The 27293-nt window shown below is 43.9% G+C and overlaps 1 protein-coding gene across 2 annotated transcripts in view; it reads right to left on the reverse strand.

Annotated features, from left to right (window-relative positions):
* SYN3 (synapsin III) overlaps nucleotides 1-27293 on the reverse strand; it is a 246575-nt gene that overhangs the window by 165856 nt on the left and 53426 nt on the right. The window contains exons 1-2 of one of the 2 annotated variants that reach the window (XM_063395768.1): nucleotides 22585-22758; nucleotides 2813-3311 (exon numbers count right to left, since the gene is read on the reverse strand). In XM_063395768.1, the coding sequence (XP_063251838.1) occupies nucleotides 2813-3129 (317 nt within the window). In that variant the 5' untranslated portion in view covers nucleotides 3130-3311; nucleotides 22585-22758. Of the gene's footprint in view, nucleotides 1-2812; nucleotides 3312-22584; nucleotides 22759-27293 lie in introns of those variants that run through there. The other variant, XM_063395769.1, reaches the window with a different exon arrangement.

Raw genomic sequence — 27293 nt, forward strand, 5'->3', positions numbered from 1 at the left:
GAAAGTGTTTTCATTTAGAGAAGAGAAATCAAGTGGCAGATTCCACTGTCTCTCACCCTTCCTGTCCGTGAACAAGCTGGTCCTTGTTGTAAACCCTGTGTAACCTGCTCTAGGGGAGGAGGTACTGTGGAAGCCCCTCACCCTTGAAATAAGGGCAGCACATCAGTAATTATTTCTTGGGGATTTTTTTAGTTTGCTATTTCAAAAGGAGAAGGGAAGACTTTCTTGAAAACCAAATACAAAGGTTTACAAGTAGAAAGACCAGAGCAGGCAGAGGTGATATCCATTACAAACATGATGCTCCTTCCAAACCCAGAATCACCAGCACAGAAGTAACAATGTGCTGATGTTCGCCTTCCAAAGTCTTGGGCTCTTTCTGTGCATGATGCAGAGTGGATAGGCAGAATCCCTGGATAATCAGCTTCATCAGCAGGGCTCACACAAGGCAAACACTGCCTCCTGAGGCTGCTCAGCCTGAACTCACATAACACCCTGGCTGAGACCAAGAAGGTGACTGGCATTGCTCAGAAGTACCTTACCAAAAATAAACATCCATGGAGCCATGGAGCCACTGCTCTTCAGTGCTACTCTCAAGTGCTCGCTGGGTTTCCTGGAGACACAAAAATCAACCAGGAGAAGACACTCACTGCCCACTGGAATGGTTGCACTGGTATGCTCTCTCAGAAAGGACCAGCCTTTAAGCTGGGGAAGCTTCCAGGCATGTATTTCTGTCCGTGCTACAAAAAGCCATGGCAGGGAAGGATTAGTAATATTCTTTCCTTGTTTTTCATGTCATACATACATCAGAGTACGATCATGAATTCATACACTAATTTTGTTCAGTGTCCTCACAGCCTTAGATAAAGTAAAGGCAGGGAACCTTTGCAAGCAGCATCTGATACCTGCAGACTTGTGGGCTGAGTCACAGAGCTGGGATAAATGAAAGGGGTATCCCATCACTCCTAGAAACTGCTAAGTTACTGACAGCACAGGGATAGCCAAGACAGCAGGATGTGAGGAGTGCTTACAGCAGTGGAGTGAGCACAGCATGGGCAGCCTTGCTTAAAGGAAGGTATACTTCCTTTTTATATATCTCAGCTGCTGCTCCCTGTGCAAGCCCAGCTCACAGACCACAAAGCCTGCATGACAGAACAGCAGCTGGGAGATATAAAGGTAGGGATTCAAATGAAGTGTGCGTATTTTAAAACATGGAAACACTGCAGCAAGATCCAATCCCTCCTTGTCTTTTGCCCTGCCCTGACTACCTCCAGCACCATTAATCTCATGGAAAAACTAGCTTGGCCTTTGAGCTAGGGCTTTGCTCTCTGATTACAGTGTTTGGATTACACAGTGCTGGCTAAACCCCAGATGCTGGAGCCGTGCATGAAAAGCACTCCCATTCCCAGACGGAGGATGCTGTGTTAAGGGACTGCCACCTGGCAGCATCTCCAAGGAACTGCAAAAACACTTTGCAGCTACAGAGGCTAGTGAGCATCAGTCTGCAGGAGACTCGTGGTGCACCCTGCAGAGATCGGGTCTGGTTGAGCCAGACTGGTGTTGCTGACTGATGGAGCTGGCGCTGAGGGGCTGCCACTGTGATGAAAGACACTAGGACAGGGAAACATTCATGGTAACAACCTTACCAGGGACTTTCCCACTCACTTAAGAAGTTGTTCCTCCTTTGAGAAAAATCCCACTGTTTTCCCTCTCTTACTTTAAGTTGGCTGAAGATGCCTGACCTAGTTGTATTCAGTCATGGTCTCTTTTTAGGTAAGAGCTAAGCTTTTGATTTGTGAAGATACACCTGAAATGGTAGATCTCACCTTGTCCCCAATATTCTAGTTAAACAGAGGAGACCAAAGGTGACAACTGTACTGAAGAGCGGTGTGGGATGAACAGAAAAATAAAATAATCTCCCTTGACCAAGACCCAATAACACAATGTCTTTAATTTTGAAGTCTTCAATACTGCCCCCTTACCTGGGCTACTCTTTCCTTTTGTCTTGTGACAAGCTGGCAGATGAAACAAGAGCATCTCCTCAACATATTCTCTGGATTTTTCCCCCAGATAAGACTCTAAGACAGGTTGTGTAAAGCTTTCTAAACCAGCTGACTTTGAAAATGAGCATACAAAAGGCAGCAAGTAATTTCTCTAACATTTCAGAAGACTTCAATTGGGAACACTTTGGAAAGTGTACTTTATATCATAGGAAAGAAACTTCCAAACTTTTCTTTCTAAAGAGATCTGCATGAACAAGCCAGTTTGAGGCTCAGCTGAGCCTGAGATCCTTTTGCCTTTTGCCAATAGTTGTTGCTATGCTTAGCAGGTGAAGGGCCCTTGACAGGTACTATGCAGTTTGGTTATCTTTTCATAATTTATGTATAAATTTGCATACAGAGAAGAGCTCAAGAGAGATGGAGAGCAGGAGAAATTGAGTCAGTTTAATTTTTAGAGTCAGCACAGTGGATTAAGGTCCTGAACCACATCATTAACACACCTTCAGCTGTGGCTTCTTAGGATCATTGCTAGATATGAGAGCTTGGCTAAGCCTGCTGAGTCAGAAACACCCTATGTGTGTTTATATATTAAAGCTATGAAGAAGCTGGTCAATGAACAGCAAATGAACATTTTTTACCAAGAAAGTTATGGAAAATCCCACGGTGCCATTCACACAAGTGGTTTGACAGACACCAACCTGGGGCCAGGGCTGGTGACCCAGATGTGAAAGCATCTGTGCACCCCCTGCAGAATCCGTGATTCCCAGACCCCTGCGAGTGAGGAGCTGAGCTCAGCGGGGATCGGGGTGACTCACCAGTCCGTGTGCGCGTCATCAATCACCAGCAGGATCTTGGGTTTCTGTGCCACGGGGGGCACGGGCCCGGCCGAGTGATCCATCAGCCCCGCGGCCGCCTGCGTGGTTTGCTTCATGGCGCTGGAGATGGAGCTGAAGATGCTGCTGCTGCTAGAGGAGGAGTGCGAGGGCTGTGGGGGCTGCAGGTGCTTTCTCTCTGTGGCAGGAGAAACCGGGGAGCTTGTGGAGCTTTCGGGGCGCTGCAAGTCCATCATGTAGCCATTGGGCAGGTTTGCCACGAAACTGCTGTCTGAGAGGCGCCGCCGGAGGAAATTCATCGTTGCAGCGTTGTGGGGAAAATTCCTCAGCAAGAGCGAGGCTGAACAGTGCTGTGACCAGTCCTGGAGGATGTCTCTGTGTCCGTGGGGGTACCTCCTCAAAGTCCAGGCAGGGACACTTTACCCCTTGAAATTGTGCCAGAGATATATGCCTAATTTTATCAGCTATATTTTTTTTTCTCCTGTGGGAAGACAATCAAAGACATATATATGAGATACCTACTGTGAGCCTGAGATAAATAACTCCCTTTTGGTCTCTTAGACAGGTACTTTAATCAACAAGAGAAGAAAGGACTGCTGGTTGCTATGCAGTATTCCACACCGCTCCAGTCAAACACTTAGGACAAAATATATGTCACCATTCTCATACCCAAATGTTTTCTGGACAGTACAGACCAGCCTGCACTAGCTTAGGGCCTAACAATTCTATCACTGTGGAGAAAGAAAAAATTACTTTGATAAGTGTTAATTTTAAAAAAAGAGGCATTTTATTTCTGATGTCTTGTGTGTTAAAAATTACAGAATAACCAGCAAATAATCCAAATGGATATTAAGTTGTATCATCTTTGGTAAACTTGTGAGCAAAGTTCTGAATGTAAGGAATAAGTGTCCGAAACTCAAATGAGATGTAAACAGCAAATAGCAGAAAAATTCCCATACACAATTTGATCAAGTTCAGAGACAGAAATTACTCTTTTCCGCCCCTCCTCCTCTCTGCACTCAGACTCTGGGCCAGGTGCTCGCTGGTGGTTGGTTGGTAGATACTAGCAGGCTATCTGATTTTAGAAATCCACTTGTAGGAATTTTGCAGGTACTCAAAACTAGAAACTTGACTGTGTTCACATGGGGTTTTTTCCCTCTTGGTGTTTTTGGTTTGTTTGGGCTTTGTGTGGGTTTTTTTTGTTTGTTTGTTTTAACGAGAATTTATTCTGCTCATCTCTTCAAGTGAGAAAATGAACATTGTGAAAGGTAAGTGACTCTTCTCCCTTGACCATGGTATGATGACTTTGTTTTTACTCAAAATACAAGTATTTCACCAATTAAATAACTCACAGTTTTTTTAAAAATTTCACCTCTAGGCACATTCCAGAAGACAGACTTCCACAGTAATTTCCCAAGAAATTTTTATCTACTAAGACAGCCTTTGATTTAGAGGGAAAACAAAAGCAAATTATTCCTAGTAAAACGTGTAAAATGTTTTTTTCAACACATACATATTTGTAGCAACAAAAATGAGAGTTATCCCATACATCAAGTGAAATGAGTCTCATGCATCCATGGTATCATTATTTAAATTATGCCTAACCCCCTTCAAGCTTGTATCAACGACTCCCTACAAATATTGGAGCTTCTCTGGCTTCCCCTAGTTTGGTCTCCTTACTGCTCACCCTCTTGTCCCAAACTCTGATTGCCTCCTGATGGCAGAAAATTGTCTTTTCCCAGTTGTACAAGAGAACTAATTGTGAATCTCCCTCCTGGAGCTGTGGGTGAGAGCTCATGGAGCAACCAAACAGCTTTCTTAAAATAAGCTCTCATTTATTTTCACCTGCAAGGATTTACAGAGCTTTACAGACAAAGGCGTCAGACCTAGGTATGTCCATGTATCTCTTGTAGCCCCTAAACACTTAGAGAGGCTCAGATGAGCCAACCTAGAAGTAAGCAAGCTACAAAGAGCCCCTTGGCACGTCCCCAAATCTCGTTGTCCATCACCACCCTGGCTGCGCGGGCATAGGATCCATCTGGAGCAGGGGGCTCCCTGCTGGAGCTGCTGACATTGGCTTATCAGAGTAATTTTTCTTTTGACTTTTAAGCCCTGGCAGTGCAAGTCCTCTGGCTTTGCTGGAACCTGGAAGTGGTATTTTCCCAGGGAATGGCTCAGGAAATCTTTAATGACTTCCTGCCACATTCACAGCCGATAATGTATCTCAGGGTATTGTGCTGACTTCCCGGCTGGTCCTGATGCACTTTGTGACTGCACAACATCAGCAGACACACACCAGGGAACACTTCAGTAGTACTGGCTAGTTCTGCAGCAATTGTTCCAAAAGGCACGTAATGGAAAGAACCCGTGAATTGTGGGCTACCTACTCACATCATATATACACCCACATAACACTTGTCCTGTTGCAGGAATGGTGAGTGCCAGCACAGAGCCACCCACTGTCACCTGTCTAGGATGACCTGGGTGTACCCTATAAGGGCTTTGGGGGATTTATATACCACAGAATGGCTAAAAACGTGCTGTGCTGTCCTCTGCTCAGGAACCTGTGTTTTCTCCTTGCATAACACAAATAAGAAAAATCCCCTTCCTTGAGTGACAATCCATTCAGGAGTAGGTGAAGTCCTGGTTACAGAGGAGCATCCCAGAGATCTGTCTACTGTCAGAAGGGTCCAAATGAGTATCCCATTACTGTGTGCAGCTGTTAGTCATGCTCTTTTCTAGGGCCTTGGTGTTAACTGGCAAGACGTGAGGCATAAATTTGATACTGGTATTGGGAGAAGCACCTGCAGCACAGGATACCTGCTCTTTGCACGACTTGCACGTCACAGAGCTGCTGGTTCCTGCTGTGGCAGCTCTCAGCCACGGCAGGGAACAGGCCCCCAGCCATACAGGCTGGACAAGGCTCTTGTCACAAGCCAGTATCCTTGGGACAGGGTCCATAAGGACTTGCATTTTTGTGAAGGTGCTTCTTCCCCGCTGCCAGGGGTTTGCATAGCTGCTTCCTCCCCTGAGAGATTTGCACTTTCGAAATGAACTCGGGTAACTTGCAAAGTATTGGCAAGTAAATAAATGGACAAACATCTCTGCTGCACCCTGCAGGGAGGAAAGAACAGCATGGAGGCTCATGACCTAGGGTGTCCCAAGCAGCCTGGTAGGGCCAGAGTATTCCATGACATGCACGGAAGACACACAGTTTTCCTCTGCAATGGAGCTTCCCAAATTGTGCCCAATGCTTGCACTAAACAATTTTTTATCATATTTAGAGCAAGGCCATGACCACTCTCCTCCTGGACCCTTTTAAACAGGAATATTTGCAGTGACCTGTCATTTTTTTCCCCCAGGGGTTTCGTAGTGGGAGATGTTGCCCAGGAGATGCTGGGAGCTGGCAAAATTCTCTTGTCTAGAGAGTTTGGGAGGTTGCACTTGGTCTAGCCTTTCCCTCTGCTGGTTGGCACAGCCTCCAGTATCTGCCAAGAGTGGGCTGCGTGCCGTTGGCTTGGGGAGGAAGGAGAGGAAACCTAAGCACTGATGTCACAGGGAAATCTCCCTCTGGCTAAGCACACAGAACTTAAAATCAAACAGGATGACACTGCTGTAGCATAGACCAACACCTGGCCCCACTCTGGGGTTCCTGTCAGAAACCTCAATTTTGGGCATCTCAGAGTCATGGCACAGACTGTCCTCTTCTCTTTACATAAAGTTTTCTAATGATCTGTCTAGTGTAATTAAAATATATATATTTAAATTTTTTTTTAAATGAAGCTATTGGTGGCTTCACTGTATCAACGTGTCAAGTGCCATTAGTGCCACCACAGAGGAGATCTTCTCTGCAATGGGAACAGTACAAACTGTCAGGAGGTGTTCTGACAGCAGTTCACACTGCTGTGATTACTGGAAAACCTCATAGTCTGCTTTTGCACCACTCACACTGTTATTTAACTTTCACAAGTAGGTGTTTTCATACAGGCACAGGCTGAGCAGGTTAGGATCTCATTTTCCTACTGCTTGAAACTCTCTGTGGACTTCCTGAGGGTTCAGCCTGTCAGGCCAAATCTGGGTCTGTAGCTCTCACAGAGCACAGCATCCATCCAGTGCATGTACAGATCTTACCCTGGCAAGTGAGCAGGGCTGCAGTTTTGACATATGCAGGAGCCTACACCTCCATTAGAAGCAAGATGGATCTCCTGAGTGGTTTTTTGTCACTCCAGAGCCACAGGCAGGGGAGCTGCTGGCTCTACACCATCAAGTTGGATGTTCCCTGTGTACACCAGTATTCTTATGACTCACCTCACCTACGTAATGCTGTGCCAGGCACAAACTTGCCTGCAGGAAGGGAGCTCCCTGCACAGCTGGAAATACAGCCCATGGGCTGCTTCCAGACACAGCAACAGCTCCCGTGGAGTTCCTCAAGTTGCAAGACAAGCAGCTGCTTCTCCCCAAGCAGGAGTCATCTGCTGCTGAGTGAAAAAGCTGCTCCTAAAAACTGGCTGGGAAAACAGCATCTGGGCCACAGAGCTACAGGCTGGGGATCTGGTCTATACTTCAGAGTGGGGAAATAAAAACTGCGGCACAGGAGAATGAGTGAGTCGTGAGGAAAGAGAGCAGGCACGAGAGACGGGGAGAGGAGCAGGAGGAGGAGGCACAAGCAGAAACAGAGGAAGCAAGCAGGAATAGGCTTAACCAGCAGACAATGCAGGAACACACAGAAGTCCCAACAATGTGAGCATGGTCAGGGAATCAAAAGGGAACAATGTGAGCAACAAAAGGAGGCAAGAAGAAGGTCAATTAGAGCTGACCTTGAAAACAAGAGCCAAGAGGCTGGCACTGTCAGCCCCTTACTAACACACAGTTAAACTTCCTGGCTGATATTTTTGGAAGAGAAAGGGAGGATATGCAATCTACTCACTCAGTACACTGACAGCAGCCAAGCACCTACCTGCTTTCTCTCAAGGGTATACTCCTTGGAGACACAAGTTATCTCAGAAAACTTGTTGACACGTGTTAGAGAACAAGAACAAAATGTTCACTTAAACCCCTAGCTGGGTTATTTTCTGATGTGCAGGAGTGTCTGGAGGGAACCCAGCTCAGCTGGCTGATAGCTGTTACCCATGCTTAGATTTCCCCTGAGCTCGTTATCTCATGCTCTCAGGTAATGAACTGACAACCACACCAACCTGCATCTGATTACTGCTCTTGACAGAGCAGTGCTGGGGGCAGCAGGATGGAAAAACCACGTGGAGAGATTATCCCCCCACCTCACTGTAAGGGACTGCACACTTCCTCCTGCCCCAAGGTGGGTGGGAAAGTGAGGGGATGCTCCTCACCTGGCAACAACCATCGATTGACATCCCTCACATCCACTTTGCAGATCATCTGCAGCAAACATTCAAGTTTTAATACATTCCCATGGATCCCTTTCTGCCTTCAGGCATACTGACATAATGTGGGAGTCAACTTCTGTGGAGGCACAGCATTGTTAGGAAAATCAAAATCCAGCTGGATGCCTTTCCTCATACAGTATCTTCTTTAAAACTGTATTTTCCACATTTCTAGTATATTTCAAAAAGAGGAAAGTAAGACATTATTTATTATTGTCAAGCTTTCAGTGTTTCACCCTTGGTTTGAATGGTTTCAGCATTCCCAAGCTTGGCATAACTTGGCATTTCTTGGGAAGAACTGAAAGCACAGTAAAACAAATAGTTCTTCTGAAATTATTTAGACTTTTATTTGGATTTTTATTTCATTTGCCACAGTCCTGGGTTCAAGAGGTTCACATGTTTAAACCTTTTTTTGGTATTTTTCAGCAACAGCTGAAATTCCGTAAATCAGGAAATTACAACAATATGGTTTAGAAAAAGGAAAGGAAAAGGATACCCCACCAAATACTCTGAGTTTTGTAAACCTGAAGCACATACCAAAAGCACAAGAGTTGGAAAGACTGTATGCCAGCCCAAAGAACAGAGGGAAGCAGTTTCTGTGCTGGTTTTCAGTTTGTAGAGAGCTTTCCCAAATACCAGCAACAGAATACAGCTCTAATATAGACACTGGTTTAAATTTTCTAGAGCATGTAAAACTACAGCCTAAATTCCACTGACACCAGCAGAGCCATGTGGTGTGTTTCAGGCAGTTGCAAGAGGTCAGGAGCCTGCAGCTGGAGGGGATGCCAGGGCAGGGGAGCAGAAACAGTTATCAGAACAATAATCCTACCCGGAGCCCGAGTCTCCTGCTATGTGTTAGCAGCTCACCAGAATCAGAGGATGGCCTGGGCTGGAAGGGGATCTTAAAAATTATCTAGTTCCACCCATCCTTCTGTGGATTTTCACAAGAAGTCAGTCTCTTGTGCATTCGATTTCCCTGCTCAAGCAGAGAGATTGTCAGAGATGAGAAGAAGTCTCTTTGTCAGAAGCGAATCACTTCACAATGTTCAACATGCTTCACTAACTCACTGAAACATATAAAGGTGCAATGATTCCATTGTTTTATTGCTGCATTCCTGCAGATCTTAAAAAATCCTCTCTGCAAGCTTGGGTGGCTATTTAACTGTAAGTCTGGGTTTCATAAATCTTATCTATATTTTCCTTTTGCAAAGCTGCTGGAGCTTTCTACATATCAATTTCAGGGTAGGGGGGCTGCCTTACCTCCTGAAGATAGTGGGGGTGTTCATATCAAACCATGTGCAAATGGGACCACTTCCCAAGAGCTACACCCTCATTTGCACAGCAAACCAGTTAGTCTGCTTCCTCTTTTGCCTATTATTCCATGGCAAGGAAAAGAAGATGGGGAAAACCAATCTGAAATCAATCTGAAAAAATGCCTCTGTAAGGTCATCAGACTTTCAAGTAAATTGCAATGCAAGATGACTAAAGCCATGAACAATAGTGAAAAAAATTCTAGCGAAAAATAAATCTGAATATTATGATAATACTCTCCGGCTTTAATATCCCCCAAGAACAAATTACAATGTGCTACTTCTTGGAAACAATATATTATTTCCTCATTTTAGACACACTGTGGAAATCCTGTTGGCACCTAATGGCTGCAGTGTTGTCTCAGTGGTAATATCCTCTTGTCAATGAGCTTATGGAGGTCTTTCGTGGCCTGTCTCTGTTCAACATCAGTAATTGCTTACCAGCAAAGCCAGACCCAGTTCATCTGGAGCAGGGAGTGTGTCTAATCCTTGAATGCCACAGAGCCATCTCCGTCTGAAAGTCAGCTGAGTTTGCATCCTGGCTCCATTTCTTATTTCCCAGGAGCAGTGTGGTCATCCCTACCCCGAGCAAGAGCGACACTAATGCTTCCATTAGGGCTGGTAGTCACACACATGCCAAAGTGGCTCCTCATGGTGGTAATAAAGGAAAGCAGGAGACAGCAGTACAAACCAGAGAATTTGTAGAGATAAATGCTCTGCATATTAAGTGGATGAAATCGTAAGAAGGAAGTAAGGAAGCAGAGCTTGGAAGGCCCTGTCTTTTTCCTTCCCAGCCTTGGATCTGATGCAGTTCATGTTGTGTGTTGTGAGACGTGCTCCAAGTTTCCAGCAGCAACCGTGCAAGTCCTGATTTCATGGCGATAAGGGTGAAAGTGGCACCAGACACGCCATTAATAGAGCAGGGATTTCCTTCAGCTGAGAGGCGTGCTGCTTTGAAGAGTGCTGATCTGAATAAAATCAAGAAGCTGGGTGTATTTAGTATGTAGGGCCTGCCAATATGCATTAGGGCTCATCCAGATAAGAGGTGCCTCAGGGACTGACAACTCACAGAGTCTCAGAGGAAACTGCAGCAGCTTGCCCAGTGCTAATGGGGTTCATGTCTCGATTGTGATCACAAACACTTCCTCATTCCTGTGCCATTTTCTTTCTACTCTATTTCAGTTCTACCACAATAGACTGGTTATTCAAAATGCTTGTAAACAAAATATTTCATTACCATGAAATTAATTAGATATGTTGTAGGGAAAAAACTGCTACATGCTGTGAAAGAGGAAGAAACAATTACCTAAGAGATTATAATATACATCAAATAGATAATTATTAGTTAACTCATAATGATAAGAAAGGTCTTCTGTTTGGAGCACAAATTGCATTACTTTTGATATGTTTATAAGACAAAAATCTATTGCATATTTCCAGAAAACAAAATCTTCAAACATAACTTCATAATTCTTGCATCTATGCTTCTAATTCATTTTAAGGTGCCACAAAAACTCAATTTCTTTCCCAAAAACTCAATTTCTATGTTTCAAGGAGTTAAAAAGTCTTCCTTCAAACTTTAGAAGTCCTCCAAACCATCTGTAGTACTAACATATTCCATCTAAGCTTTGCTACCATTTGCATCTGCCTCATTTCTTCCCCTTGAATCATTCCAGCACCACCATATTCCAGTTTCCCAGATTTTCCCCATATGGCAAGGAACCTCTTATCGTATCTTTGAGATTTACTTCACCTGATGGTGTGAACAGCAGATACCTGGAGAAATAAAACCTGTAACTTCTCTTTGTGTAGCTCATTTGCTTTCTAACCATATGTGATCATCTCATGTAGCAACACAAAGACTAAGCCAAGAATTGGAGCATGCTTACTGATTTATTTTGATGAAGAGAAAGACAACGTTTTACTGCATTCTGGGCAAGATTTGTGACACAACGGTAAGACAGATTGATGCCAATTCTTTCATAAGATGTAGAAGTGGTGCAAGATTGGCTGGACTATTCGTGCCAAAGAGACAGAGAAAATGAAGATTAGTAGACCTTCAACTGGAGCACTGCAGGGGTTGTCTCAAGCTCTGTGATAGCAAATCCAAACCATACTGAATATTTGTGGGAGATGTGTTTCTTCACTTTTTTACATCTTTAGTATTGATCACATGGAAGCACATGAAAAGATGTGTCTGTTTGTGGAACATGTCCCTTTTGCTCCCACCATGTCCCCACACACTTCTCACCCCAGCAAGGGCACATTCCCCTATCCCAGAGCTGCACTGAATACCCCAGTCTTTGTGACACTGCCAGTGCCTGCTTCCCTGTTGTAACCTCAAAAATGTCCATAAGATCCTGCTCTAGCATGGCTGCAGGTTGGAGACAGGCAAGCTAAATATATTTGTGGCACCAGCAGGAGCCTCTGCAGGACAGTCAGGCAGTAGGTGTTTAGCTCCCTTACAGTAAAGAATCTGGACAGGTTTTGAAGGCCATTTATGAATTTATGTTGTCACTGTAGGGATACTGTGTTGACAAAGAGTTGCATCACCAGAGGTGCACTGCTAAGATTACAAAATAGCTTTTAAAGAGCTAGTGATAAATTATATCATGACCTTATCTCACTAGCTCTCTTTTATCTGCCTGTGTTCTCTCCCAGTTCCTGCCTACTTGCCCATCCAGTCTTTATACTCATGCTGTGTGGTGTAGGAGCCCTTCGTAATTGGCTCCAAACACCGGATACTATGTTTAGACAAAAAGCATCAGAACATACAGTACATGAGTGTGGGAACTGGATTAGATTCTGGACTCAGACAAAGTTCTGAGAGATCAGGCTAGTGGGCTCTGCCCAGAGATGGAAATAAAGCACAGTGTGATTTTAAGAGTCTTCTGCTATCAGCTTGGAAAAAGGCTGTGCAGTGTCGGTGCCTTGGTTTCCCATTTAAGAAGACAAGTTTTATTGCAGAGTGCAGAGATCTTGCAAGGCTTGGCTCATACACCTCCATGTTGCACCTCTGAGCCAAGCACAGGCTCAAGGGCTCTGCTTCCCCCGCTGATCAATAGCTGAATTACAATGCTTTTAAGAGTCACGAAGTGGCCAGCCTTATTTAAGAAACCAACCACCAAACCTTTCAAGACCTGGAGAGTATATAGTCACCATGAGTGGGGGGAAAAAACAAAAAAGCTTTCTTGGAGGTAAAAAGCAGCACTTAGAACCATTTTGTAGCAGGGAACACAAAGGATGAACCTGCTATTTTAAGTTCTCTTTCTGTGCTTTGAGAAGTTCTGTCTCAAGGAAAGAAGAGAAGGAAGGGGAAGAGGGGAAGAGGAGCACGTAGCAGCTCTGCTGCTGGACGGCTCCAGCAGGGTGCTGTGAGAGGAACTCAAGCCATGTCCATTGATATGAATTCTTGCTGGGCACACACACAAATACGGTGTGATTTACTGGTCACAGAGAGCATGAGCATTGCAGCAGGAAGAACAGAAATGGGGACCTGCAAACCCCACAGAGAAGTTATCTGAGAGCCACACAGGAGTCTCCCTTTCCCCATCTGTGTCCTGACTAGCAGGACAGGTAGGCATTCACTACTTTTGTACAATTGTACAATGATATAGGTAATGACAGAAGCAGCATTGCAAAGGATTCCTATTCCTCTCTGGGACAATCTGCATTTTTCAGAGCTAAGTAGCGCTGTCCCATATGACTGAAGCTTACAGACAAAAGTCACTTTTTGTCCAGATATGCTTTTACAAAACAAAAAGCTGTGCCCAAGAGCAGACAGCAGCATCAGCTGAAGAATCCAAACCAAACTCCACAGGGCTCTGAGTAACAGCTGGAGAGTTGCCTCGCTCTGCTGGGTTTATTTCCAGCTCTTGCCCAGACAGAGTACCTGTGTTCTCAGGATCATTAGGGTCAGAAAGTTTGAAACTTTCTGGCTACCTGTTAACAAATGCTTCTCTTTGTCATCACTATTTAGGCCCAGAACTGGTTAGAAAACCAAACCAAACCACAAACCCCAGAGTGTAACTTCCTAGCTTCAAGACTTCAGTGGCTGGCATGGATGGCCAGGTATTAAATAAAGCAGGCTGAAGAAGTGTGTTTATTCCCTGCAGCTTTGCAGAGGCACTCACCCTGGCCTCCTCCTGTTCAGATGACAAGTCAAAATCTGCCTGTGCTCACACTTGCATATCCAGTGTTTGCCATAGGGTTGAGCTGAAGGGCAGAGCTAATATTCCTGCATGTTGCAGTACAGCAGTCAGTTCACTAAAACACACAAAACATTGATCTTTATTTCAAGACTACACCCAAAAGAAAACCAGTCTTTGGGCTTTTGTGGATCAAAAGACCTGCTCCTTTCTCTGTTTTTTCTAAAGGACTTTAAGCAAATCACTAACTATATAAATAAAGCATGGAAAGGTTAAATTGGGTCACATTTTAAAGAGACTGATCTGTGTGGTGATATAAATGTAGATTGCAGAGGTGTTCAATAATATACAATATAAGTACAGCAACGGTTTAAAATTAAATCTACTTGAAAAACATATTACTTTTTAATATGGAAGGATATACAGGGTTCTCAGCTCAAATGAGTACTGCTAATGTCACTGGAGTCCAGTTTCAGAGCTGATTACTGCAAAAACTGTTGTTGATGCCCAGAAGATGATAATGTGTAAGAAATAAGTGTATGAATGACCTTTTATAAATAAGCCAGGTTAGACACAAGGAGTTCTGTCCCCTTTTTTATGTGCTTCAGTGCAAAAACAGTAACTAAACATGTCCCAGTGATGGGATTATAAAATCTGGTATCATCATTGAACTTCATCAAAGTATTGAATCACCTTTAAGTGCTGGCAGCAGGCCCTGCACATCCATATGTATTTTCCTAAGAGTTGCATGATCCTGGTTAAATCACTTCATGTTGTAATACAAATGTAAAACCAGGACAAGAAAGGGCCATATTGTGAGCAAAAATAATGTACACAGCATGATAACAAATATATAAAAGTCCTTCACTTTTATCAGCTTAATCACTTGCTCTTGTCTTGCTTCAGCTCTACATCATTAGTATCTCATTTCTGAAAGAGGATAATTGCTTTGGATCTCTTCAATTACCACTAACGCACTGCAGAACACTTGTAAAAATCAAATGAATTTGAAGACTAGGATCATTGAGCTTGTCCTCCCACTAGTGCAGCTTGTGTAGTTTCTCCTATCTCCTCCAATCATGAGTTTATAATTTATGATAGAAAATCAACTCCAAGGCTAGTTTGTAAATACTCACCAGCTGGTCCAAACCAGCCATAGTCCCTGTAGCAAGAGCAAAGCAACAGCTCCCAGAAACCCTGAGTGAAGAAAACTGTGTTTTCTCCCAACCTCAGCAAGGACTGAAGCATGACCGTGTGACACCCCAATGCAAAGACACGTGCTTAAGCATCCCAGGAGAGCTCAGATGTTCATAATGCAAACCAGAAGCTCTCTCCTGGGCAGCTAGATCTTGAGCAGCAGCTGCTGGCAGTGCAGGGCAAGGCAATGCCTGGCAGCAGTCTTACCTGAGCTGATTTTTCGGTTTGTGTTGCCCAGAATGTTGAATAAAAAATATTGCCAAGCGATGCAGGAGATGGTAGCTGTTTGCTATTTATTGCAGATGATTATTGAATAGGGCCCTGAGCAGCCTGACCTAGTGTAGGGTGTCCCTGTCCGTGGTGGTGAAGGGGTTGGAACTAGGGGATCTTTAATGTCTCTTTCAACCCAAAACATTCTGTGATTGTATTCTTATTTCACCTCCCCCATCAGCTGCTTCCCCTGACTATACCACCAAATAGGCATGTGCTGTGCTCTCCTTAAAAAATCAGAGTTTTCCTTACCTGCCCATTGCCTTTGTTGCCCTATCACTAAGCATGAAAACATGTACTTAGGAATTCAGACGACTAAAGAGTCTATTCATCCCTCACCACCTACTCTGTTCTTGGAAAATATACTGGTCTGACAGCATTGTGTAAGGTAATCAGCTATTGCTTCTATTAGCAGAACATGGCATACAGAAAAACTGTAGCAATGCTACTTATTTATCTGGAAACTATCTCAGAAAGTGGAAAGTCAATCCCTTCTCGCTCAACAAAATTCTCATCAACTTCTAAGGGGTACTCTCTGAAATGAAAAAACTTTGGAAGTTAGCAGTGACCCCTCTCTCTTCCTGATGATGGCAGAGGGCAGATGGACTTGCACAGCTGGCCTGATTTTTGCAGATGTCAGCTGTGACTTTGCAAGGTCTGAGTTTGCCCTGGGTGACTAAAGGCGCTGTCCTGCTCTGAGGGCCACGCCTAAGGAGTGGACAGTCTGACTGTGGGGCTAAGCAAAAGAAAGAGGTGGCACTTTCCTTCAAGAAAGAGGCATGATATGTAAAGCCAGAGGCCTGTGAACTGTGACCAAGAGTCAGAGACATCAAAGAATCTTCCCTGGAAAAGCCTCCCTGCACATTAATAGGAATTGTCAGCTCCAGCTCTTGACAGGCGCCATCCTCTCCTATGCCTTGTGTTTCTCAGTAGCTGGTGCCTTGAATGGCCTCAAGAAACTCTCATATGTGAAACTGCCCCTGTGGGGAACAGCGTGGGAAGCCCTGACTGAAAGGCTCTGCTGAATTATTAAGGTTGCCCAGAGTAAACCAAGATAACCTTCATGTGGATTCCTGTCAGCCTCTTTCAGTTTTATTATAAAGCAGCAACCCCCTACCTCGCCTACTCCTCTCTCTCCTGCTAAAAGAAACTTCACAAGGCTGCTGAAGTAAGAAAGCCTGCCCAAAAGATTAACTAAATACACACAGGCCTATTTTAGACAGAAGTATCAAGCTAAATACAGCAGTCTTGAGCTGCAGGAGGGAGCGCACTGTTTCATCCAACCTGTCTTGCCAAAGTATAATCAATGCATTAGCAAGCATACAGGGAAATACAGGTACTGAGCCTCATCTTTAAGCAGTAAATCAAAAAACTTCAGGGCTAAAAAAAGAATAAATGCTTCCCAGCTTGTCACATCATTTGGTTTTGTTAAGCCCACTTCAGAAAACAGCTGTGTGCCAAGTGTTTTTCTCTGCCCACACACTGTGTCCACAGCCCCCAGGAGCTGCCAGTGATGGGCACAGTGCATCAGAAGTGTGTGTGGTGACTCAGGGACAGAAACACATGGTACCATCACTTCTGGCACCATGGGCTCACTCTTTACCCCAAGTTTCCATTTTATTGTTCACTGCTCTGAAGCGGTGGCTATAAACAATTGCGCTGTGCTGGTAAGTTCAACGAGAAAACTCCAGGTTTTCCTTCTCCAAGAAGGATCTGTATTTTCTAGCATTGTCCTCTGGAGTTTATCAGCTTGTTCTGCAGAGTCAGGAAAAGTATTTCTGCAGCCAAGAATGTCTTTGATATGTTCCTGGGCTGCAATGCACTACAGGGCTCTTGAGCCCTACTCTAAACCCAGCAAGGTACAGTTAGTTAAAGTGGGGGAGAAAGATGATGGCATAACAGATGTGATCATTGTGTTCTGCAGAAGAAGACAATCACATAGGGCCAGAATACCCTATATTAAAAATAATACACTTCATCTAAAAAGGAGTGTTACTATATTTTAAATGACAGATTTTAAGGGTCTGAATCATCTTGGAGCTGACTGTTCTGCTGCTATTGGTTTTGCTTTTCTAATAGCTTTATGTAAACATACTTGTGTTTGCTTATAAACTTAATTTAGTGCTGGTGAAAGCCTACCAGTCCTTCTAGATTAAAAATATTTTGCATTGGCTACATAAAAGATATGATGTAAGCATTTCTGGCTGGTTTTTTCCAGCAGGCTTGGAAGTCCTGAGTTGCAGAAGAGTGGGACTTTCTCCATTCACTTGGATGGGAATCAGTAAACTCCTTATTTGACTCCAAGTAATGTTAGTGGCTTTAGCTGTGGCTTTTACTAACAACTGGTCAATTAGTATCTTTTCTTAAATGGCTTTGTGGTTTTAAAGGGCTAGAATCAGCAAGGTAAAATACTATTTCCTTCTTGTGCTGTTGTCAACTAAATGCAACATTAATTTGTAAATTAAAACATAGGGCTCAAGGTAGCACACTTTTTAAACTCAAGGGAGCTCAGCAAACAGCCATTTCAAACCATGAAGACCTGGCTGAAGACACTGTTTGCCACCTTTTAAAAGGAGGTGGTATGTGTATGTTTGCTCCCGTGTATGAGAAGACACAAGAAAGCCAATATTTTTTTTTTCCCAGCTGAAGTGTACAGGGAAGGAGTGCTGGCTCTGGCTCATGCTGAGAGCAGGAAAAAAAATTCGATAAAACCCATAAAGCTTGGCAGAAACCAAAATTTCCTTCTTCCAAAAAAAGGCACACCCCTCTCTGTTACTTTGTCCAGCTTTTCACGTGGCTCTTCAGTCCTACCTTTGTCCTACTTTTCTTCTCCTTTTAACACAGACTCTGATTTATATTTCAGACACACAGGAATATAATGCTGTTTGCCTTCTTCAAGCTGCAGCATGATACAACATAGCAGCTCTCTGTCTTGCTCATATCCCAGTCTGATATGTTCCAGTTCAGAGCAAAATTTAATGTGCTTTCAAAAATAACAGTAGTTACTCTCTCAAAGTCATATGAAGGGGATACTCCCAGTTTCAGGAAACCTAGAAAAAGGGTCTTTTCTACTCCATCCAATTCACTTTTTCCCCCCTCCCCTCATCCCAGTCCACCATAGACAATCCAGGGAAGCAGACAATCTTTTCTTCCCCTTGTCCCTCTGATGGCAATACAGAATTCAGCCCCTTGCAGTGGAGGGCTGCCACCAGGACAAAAGATCATTCCCACCCAAAGGCCACACCACAGACTCTTCCTCCTACTTTTCCAAGGCCGTGTCATTAGTTTTTCTCACCTTTATGAGCAGGGCCTAAATTACAAGCAGATGCCCTGGGGCATCTTTCTTGTGGCCAGTGTAATCTGCTAAGGGCAGCAGAGCCAAACTGCATCCTTTTCCTTTAGCATTTGATCTGTCCAGACATAGAATTATTTCTCATTAAACAGACAAGAGATGAACGTCTGGAACCTGATAGCCATTAATACAGACATCATTAGTTCTGCGCAATCACTTCATTTTCTTTGATAACTGCATTATAAATATATATGAGTCTACAGTACTGGACTGGTAAGTGATCTGCTACAGTTGCTAATCAAATCTCTGTTCTTTGTCAGCATTTAAAAAAGCTCCTTGACATTTTCAAATCTCTAGATGTGGTAGAATACCACAACAAATCATGATGGATGGGAAAAGTGAAGAATTGTCTAGAATGGAGAGAGAGCATGGCTTCCCCACTGCTTAAACAGAATGGAAACCATTTTATCCCATAAATAAAAAGCCAATCTAGAAATTGGAAGATTTCCATTTGGCCTTACCAAGTCTGTTTGAAAACTTATGATCCAGGGCTTTGTACACCTCTGGGAATGCAAATCAGCCAAAACAACAGAGGCCTGAAGTGAGAAGAACAACACTGGAGAGAGCGAGCAGGAGGGATCCATGTGGAGGATCCATGTGATGTCACTGGACACAAAACCCTCCTACAACAGCTCTGAAAATGCCCTGGGTGGTTTGTTTGACATTTTGAGTTAGCAGTTTCACCTACCAATAGATTATCAGATTAAGTTGCTGTTACTTTATCAGCTATTAATTGTATCTGGGCCAGGACAGCTCTTTGTAATGCCTGCCTAGGAATTCTAGACATACTTGCTTAGCTATTAAAGAGACAGGAAAAGAATTTTCAGCCTAGAAACATCCCCAAAGAATTAAATATCCTAGAGTATTTAATGCAAAACTTGTCATTCTGGGGAATTTCCAGACCAACTAAAAATTGATCCTACACCCCTATTGAATAGCAGGACCCTCTGAGGGGAGAACATCACAATGCAACACAGCAGCCACTGTGCAATAAGAAACGAGCTCTTTCTTTCTTTCTTTCTTTCTCTCTCTCTCTTTCTTTCTTTCTCTTTCTTTCTTTCTTTCTTTCTTTCTTTCTTTCTTTCTTTCTTTCTTTCTTTCTTTCTTTCTTTCTTTCTTTCTTTCTTTCTTTCTTTCTTTCTTTCTTTCTTTCTTTCTTTCTTTCTTTCTTTCTTTCTTTCTTTCTTTCTTTCTTTCTTTCTTTCTTTCTTTCTTTCTTTCTTTCTTTCTTTCTTTCTTTCTTTCTTTCTTTCTTTCTTTCTTTCTTTCTTTCTTTCTTTCTTTCATGAGGATCATACTGTTTTTTCTTGTTGGAAAGTGGAATGTAAATGACATAAATAAAATAGTTAACATGAAAATAATTAAACTAAAAATCGTTGTTGCAGAGTACCTTTGAAAGTTAAGGGGCATTATGGTCCAGTCCTCTGGTGCAGAATTTACAATACTGCAAATCCCATAAGAACACTTGCTCACATATCCCATGGCACCACCCCCTTATCCCTGCTAAAAAACCCAAGGAAAAAATGGTACCCTTTCTGGGGGAGGAAGGATGATGTGGAGCACGCAGTGGCTAGTTTGTTCTAATTAGTGTTAACATCAACGAGGAGCACAAGTTTTGCATCCCATCACGTCTCTCATTACTAGAGTACATAACCTCCTAACCTCCACCAAAGAAAATGATATCATTGCATGAATTAATCATCTGAGCAATTAATGGCAAAAAGCAACCTCAGGTTTCCAGCACAGTGTCTGGCACCAGTGAATTGGCAATGACGTCAGCTTCCCTGGGAATATGCTGGCACTTTGCCTGTTCCTGAACCTCCCTGGTGACTCTGAGGGCAGCAGCAAACAATGCAGGCACCCAACCGGCAGTAACTGCTGCAAGCCAACACCAGGCTGCTGCTGCTGCAGCGTCAGAGGGATGCTTGTCCTGCCAAATCCCTGCGGGTGTCTCCCAGGGAAGGCGCACTTCCCAAAACCGGCAGGAGCAGAGGACTTCCTCTGATGTACAGAGAGGGCCTCTCCAGGAGCAATGAGTATCTGCCCACTCTGCAGTAGGGAGAACCTCCTCCTCTGCACCTGGGAGCTGTGCAGCCTTTTGTAGTGTGTGAATAAGCAAGTTATTAGACTATTCCTCTAATAGGAATTGTTTCTAGGGCAAAGGGAAAGCATTCCATTATATTGGGGAGTTTATTCTCAGATGGCCAGGCTCATTTTTTTCAATTTCTTCACCTACTCTGTTGCTGTGAGTGCTTTGAAAGCTGGAGTCAAACTCAACTAATGACCATATGCCCTGTGTTAGATCCATTTTTTTAGTCAGCTATTCCAGGTGAGATGAGGAGAGCCTGCCTCTATCCTGTGGGAATCTGCAATGTTTCCTTCTTTTCATCACCGAATACAATTATCTTCTGCAAGGTGGAACCTTTTCATACTTTTACCAAGTGAGCATCCCTTCAGTCTTGATTGGGGTGCACGCCCAGTCTGTGCGACAGAGGGGGTCTGACTCAGCCCACCACTCTGAGGAGCACAACCCAGAGAGACTGCAGGAGATGGCATGGGCAGAGTGTAGACATGAGCAGGGAGGTGCTCTCTGATGGGAATATCAATCATTTTCTTCATCTTCAGGCCACATGAGAAAACCACAGAAAAGAAAGAAGCTTGGGAAAGTTGACCCCTGATGTAAGAAATTTGGTGTCAGGGAGGAACAAGCAGTTATTTGGGCAAAAAGGGTTTGGCCAATACAAGATAAGCCATTTTGTTGCTTCTCCCTATGGGGTTTTCTGCCTTACTTCTCTTTTTGGAGGGAACCTCTGGCTGTTGTTTTCTGAGCAAGCAGAAAAAGGGTATCTCCCTCCACACGCACCATGAGTTGCCAACAGAGATGAGATATCCACAAGTGAGCAACATCTTTGTCTCAGCAACACTTTCCTCTGCATCCCAGCTTGAAAAGAATGAGGTGCTGAACCCCTGTGAGAAGCAGCTAAAAATTTTAGTGCCTTACAGTCAGCTGTGACCCCTTGCTCCAGTTAGTGACCGGAATAAGCTGACCCCAAATTCGGGACAGCCTTGTCTTACAGGCTTGCAAAGATGTAAGCTGAAGAAGTGTGATTATAACATCATCACTGCAAATGACATTTGCTGTCTGCATGGCTTAATGCCACTTGCCACGTTTGTAATCCATCTTCCCCCACCTGCCCTGTCTGTTCAGCCATCAATTGTATCAGAGCAAAGGCAGTGAAACAAAAGGAAGGGCACAGGTAATTTGCTTGATGCAATCCTGTTCTTCCAGATAATGTCAGTTTCTAACCTGATCCTCAGAGATGCTCACCTTTGCATCATTAAAAGGGAAATAACAAATCTGTGGAAGCAACTCAATAAGCTACCACTTTAGCAGCAGGCACAGCAGGCAGGATGGTTTGAGCATCAGTTTCCCTAACCAGTCACATCACCTGTCCCCATGCCTGGCCCGTCTCCCCCTTGCCTTCCAGGGGTAGGCAGCTCAGCAGAGAGGATTAATTCACTTCCGTACTCACTTGCTTTCTCCATGTTAGAGAATCTGATTACATAGATTGCCTGCAATTTATCTCCACCTGAGACACCTAATGCTCCAGTCTGATCTCCTCTTTCCTATTTTAACATCTCACTGCAGATCCAGTACATACAGGGACAGATGCACACACACTTGCTCTGTTTTGTTTGCAAAGAGCTCCGGCGTTTTCATTTTCAATCAAACCAGAAAGCACTACTGTTTTCCCCACTCTGCCCATGAGGTAATTCCTCCCCTTGGACTCCCCTCGCTGCATTTATCCTGCACAGGCTCCGTGGGCTGCTGCTGGGTCCGCACAAACCACAGGAATCTCTGCACAGACACGCTCAGTGACCATGCAGCGTTACAGAGCCCTGCAGCACGAATAAAGACAAAGGCACAGGCTACACTGAGCAAGTGCCACCACATGCATTCCTGTTCCCTCCAAACCCTGCAGGGAAACACTGCCTGCAGAGTGCTCTCCTATGAACAAACCCAGCACAGGGTCAGTATATGATTCATGCAAATCTCGCTCCCACTTGCTTGCCTTACCTTTCCTTTCCTTATTCTGCTAATCCAGGGGCCCCGGACTGATTCGCGCTCTCTCCTGCACACAAACTGCCAGCCTGTCCTGCTTCACATTCACAGCACACCAGCAGGATCCACCGTCATCCCATTCTCCCGGATCCTTATCGCCCTATTGGCCAATGCCAGGCAGTAAATTCAGTTAGGCTCCTCCTTATAACTATATTATCACAGGAACAGGAATGAATAATTTAGTAAAACAACAAGGGTGTGCAGGCTCTGGTGTCACAGACTTCACCGCCACTGTCAGGCTTTTATCAGAGAGTCGGGTAAAGATATCAGAATCTGTCTGTCACTCCTGAAAGGGAGACTTTAGCTTACCCACTTATATTTCCCATTCCATCCCTCTTGTCCTCCTCCCCCTAAGTCATGGCATTCCCATTTTGTTGTTGCACCTCCATCCTCAGCTCACAATACAGTATTTGTACTTGTGAATGGTTATTACCATCTCAGTGGATGCAGAGATCTCTGTCCAGGTAAAGTGATACCACAGCACATCAAATACTTTGCCTCTTCCCTGAATGCAATATGTGAGGAAAGAATGAAACTGTTCTGGAGGAGGAAGTGACAAGACAAGCAGATCACAGAGAAAAGGGAGAGTCTGCCTTGTATCACAATATTCTCTGTAAAGCAACTGTGCTGTCATCCCATCAGTTCAGACACCCAGAGGATGCAGGTGCAAGGTTCCTGAATGAGAAAGGTTCACAGGTGCACTGTCCAGGGACTGTAATTTCACAGGCCTGTGGTGGGAGTTTGAACCCCCACATAAAAAGCCCTCACACCAAAGTGGCAGCTTTCCCCTAAACCAAGTGACTAAAGTGTTCTGTTTTGGATTTTTTTTTCCCTGAGCAGAAATCTGTAGAGACAACTATCTATACTTGTATTTCCCAAGAAGTAGTTGGTCCTAAACTGAATACTGCTGTTTTTTTCTCAGGTGATGCTTTGTTTGAAGAATTACAGACCATTGCAGATTCCCTCAACAGGATCACCACTATCTAAAGCAAGCCTCAGGCCACTTTGATTGCCTAAAGAATTTTATTTGTTATGGGTGGAATAGTGGAAATGGAGGAGCTCAGCAGGACAACCCTTTGGTATCCTCAGAACAGGCTAAGCAGACAACAGGGATTTATAATGACCATTCACAGCAATATTGAAAGCTACTGCTAATATATGCTCATGTGCACAGCATTAACAAACAGATGTGTCATTCCACCATAAGTGAAAAATGAATAGGCAAGATGAAGCCGCCGTTCTTCCTCACTTGGAGCCCAAGAACACCCTTTGCACTCTGCTTCCCTTGGGCTAATATTTACTCAGTAGAGTCTATATATCTACTTACCACAACGATGAGAGGTTCAAATTTGCACTAGAGCCCAAACTCCTTCAAGCAACTCCTACACCATCTCTTGGTTTGGCTGCTCTCCCAGGCCTGGATAGCCTCAGCTCTGCTTCCAGAGGCAACGGGGACACCAGGGTGAAACCAAACCCAAGTACCACAAAGCTACAAAGGCAGCTCACTGGTGATGGACCAGAAGTTTTCCTAAAGGCAGTGCCTTTCTTTAGGCACTGCCTACACACTGAAAGGCTAGCAGGCAGCTGGGACAATGCATGGGGATTGCCACCTCCTAAATTGCTGGGCTGTCTACCTCCAGTCCTAAAGTAGGGTTGAGCCATGCTGCCTGCCTTGGGAAAACAGAGTACAGGAACAGTGGATGCTTTTGCCCTTCTCACCTTGTTCAAAGTGATCTAAAGGCTGAAAAAGTAAGAGTCTCAACTAAGCTTTTGTCTTCCTCTATTATGGACTTAGCCACAAAAAGGGACAAAACCGCCCTCTTGCTTCTGAAGTTGCTTCACTTCTAAAGAATGGCAGCTGCTCTTTTTCTCCTCCTCTTTCCCTTGCAGCCATCCAAACTTTTAAGAGCTTTTGTGTTAAAGGAAACCCTGAATTATGCACTTGGTGGTAGCTTCAGAGCAATTAAACTAAGCCGTGTGGCAAGTTGCCCAATGTCACTACCAAAGCTCAGGATGTTTTAGCATCATTTATTGAGGAGCTTTTACATGATGCTTACTTAAACCACGAAAAGAGAGCAAATTAGGCTGTTGCCATGACAACTAGAGAATCTGCTCAAAATTCAGGAGATGCTGGGGAGGGAGGGGAGAGCCCTTTAGTGGAGATCTCTGCATCATGAATATGGCCTTTGGTTATCAAATTCCTTTCAAGTTAATTCCTAGCATCAAAGCCTCCCTGACAAAGGCTTTCGTAATTGGGAGCAAAGCTTGGCTAAGGAGGGAACAACCCGGCCCTCCCAGCAGTAATGTGAATGTCATTCTGCTGAGAGGTGCTCAGCTGTGAGGTCCAATAGCAATCACAGAGGTGGCAGCAGTGCCACAGGAACACATGTGAGGCAGGGGGAGGAAGGGGCAGGGGCTTTACTGCAGGCAGCACCGAAGAGGGAGGCACCTGAACCTGTGGTGCACCAAAGGCGAGCGACAACTCCCGCAGGGCAGAGGGAGAGGAGGAAGAAGGGTTCTCTCCACCTCTGATGCAAACCCTCTGGAAGCTGAAATAAGCTGAGCAAAGCATTTTGCCAACCCCAAGAAATGAATTAAAGCAAACAAGAGAAAAAACCAGCAGGATCAGTGGGATCAGAAGAAGCTGACAAACTAAACAAATGGAAGACAGGCTACTACAGTACAGTTCTTTTGAATAAATTAAATCCTTGGTGGGATTGTTGAATATTTTCCATCAGAGCTGGCTCTCTGTCTAATTTTTCTTTTCTTTTAGCTGAACATTTTTTCTGTTACGAGCCTTCTAAGAAAATCACTATTTTAATGGAAGTTTTTCAGTGAAGTCTTCTGGTTGTCAGTTGCAATAGCTGAGGTATTCTTGGCTGTAAACAAAGTACATTACTTTGGAAAAAATCCAGAAAGTTTTGTCGTTTTCATAGAAGCTCTCTCCTTCCTCATAATTATTTTTGATCAGATAATTTATTGCCAGTGGAAGTTGTGGTGTTCTCTTTTGAAATGATGCCTTACTGGGCATAAGCTCCTTTTGGAGGGTAGCAGCACTAAGTGGGAACACATCTAAAATTAGGGAAAATTAAACACAGGGACAAGTGGAGTAAATTGCAAAAATTTGTCTTCCTCCCTTTTCAACCCCAGATGAAGAACTGTGTTTGGCATGAAAATCAGGAGCAATTGAGAAATTTAAGGATAGATAAATAATTGTATTGTAGTGAGTGTTACAGTCCAAGCAGGATACTTGCTAAGCAAAAGCATACATAATACAGAGATACAAAAGTTCAACAAAGGATGCAAAATAATCCCCTTAATAAAACTATGCATTTTCAAGATACACATGTTCTCGTACCGGATGTCCAGTTCATCTTTTGAGCCTCAAAATTGATTGTCAGTCTGCCTTACTTGGGATGTTGTGGCAATATTTCAACACTTTGAGTCAGTGTTCATTTTTTGATAGGGTCTTCTTCCCAGTGCCTGGGTATCACATACATGAGCTGTTAAGAGTGTCCAACACCTGATTGATTATAACTGACCAGAAAACAAGGCTTTAATTCATGATCTACTTGCAAATGAGACTGGCTATTCCTTTTCCTGCTCCCTCCCTGCCATTTTGCCAAGGCCTTGCACAATACATTTGCTAGGTAAGCCCATTGTAGCAGCAGGGTAGGCTGGGCTGCACACAAGCCATGCAGGCTTGTTTAGCACCCACAATATGTGGCAGAGACAAGAGGTTGAAGTGAGGTTTCTTTTTTTTCACATTGTGACAGCCTCTTTAACAGATGTCAGTTTGGCAAATGTGCTCATGGGATGGCAGGAGCAGAGGCATTCAAGGGGCAGGTTCTGCAGAATAAATCTGAGGAACCTTGGGAACAGAGAATAGGGTGATAGAAAGAATACAGCAATGCATAGCAGAAGAGGAATGGGCTCCTTAGAAGTGTCTGGGATGCTAATTTCTGAAGTGGGATGCCTTTGGGACAAGTTGAATTTATTTTATCTAGTCAGATTGAGGCATTACTCTGGGGCTTCAATGCTACTGCATATGTGTATAGTGATCTCTATAAAAAGCATATTACCATCCCACAGAAAACATATTTTATTATCCTAAACATGTTCTTAATTAAACTATTAATTCTTTCTTCAGCAATAGTGACTTATTCAAATAAACCTTCCAAGAACTTCTAAGTATCATTTCTTAATCTGGGGGAAGAAAAGCAAATAATTTTTCTACTGGCATTTGTTACTTACTTCAGTAGGTAGAGGTGAGGAGCTGCTGAGGGAGCTGAGGTGGCTTTGACTGCAGAAAAGGAGGCTCAAGGGAGACCTATCACTCTCCACAACTACCTGAAAGGAGGTTGCAGCCAGGTGGGGGCTGGCCACTTCTCACAAGTGAAAAGCAATAGGACAAAAGGAAACTAGCTCAAGCTGCATGCACTAGAGGAGGTTTAGATTGGATATTAGGAAAAAAAATCCACACTGAAAGGGTTGTCAAGCATTGGAACATGCTGCCCAAGGAAGTGATTGAGTCACCACCCCTGGAGGTATTTAAAATACATGTGTATGTGATTCTTAGGGACAAAGTGGTGGGCAGTGTTAGGCTAATGGTTGGAATTGATCCTAGAGGTCTTTTCCATCCCAAATGATACTATGAGTCCATG

This window comes from Prinia subflava, chromosome 4 (assembly GCF_021018805.1).
Source record: "Prinia subflava isolate CZ2003 ecotype Zambia chromosome 4, Cam_Psub_1.2, whole genome shotgun sequence".
NCBI lineage: Eukaryota > Metazoa > Chordata > Aves > Passeriformes > Cisticolidae > Prinia > Prinia subflava.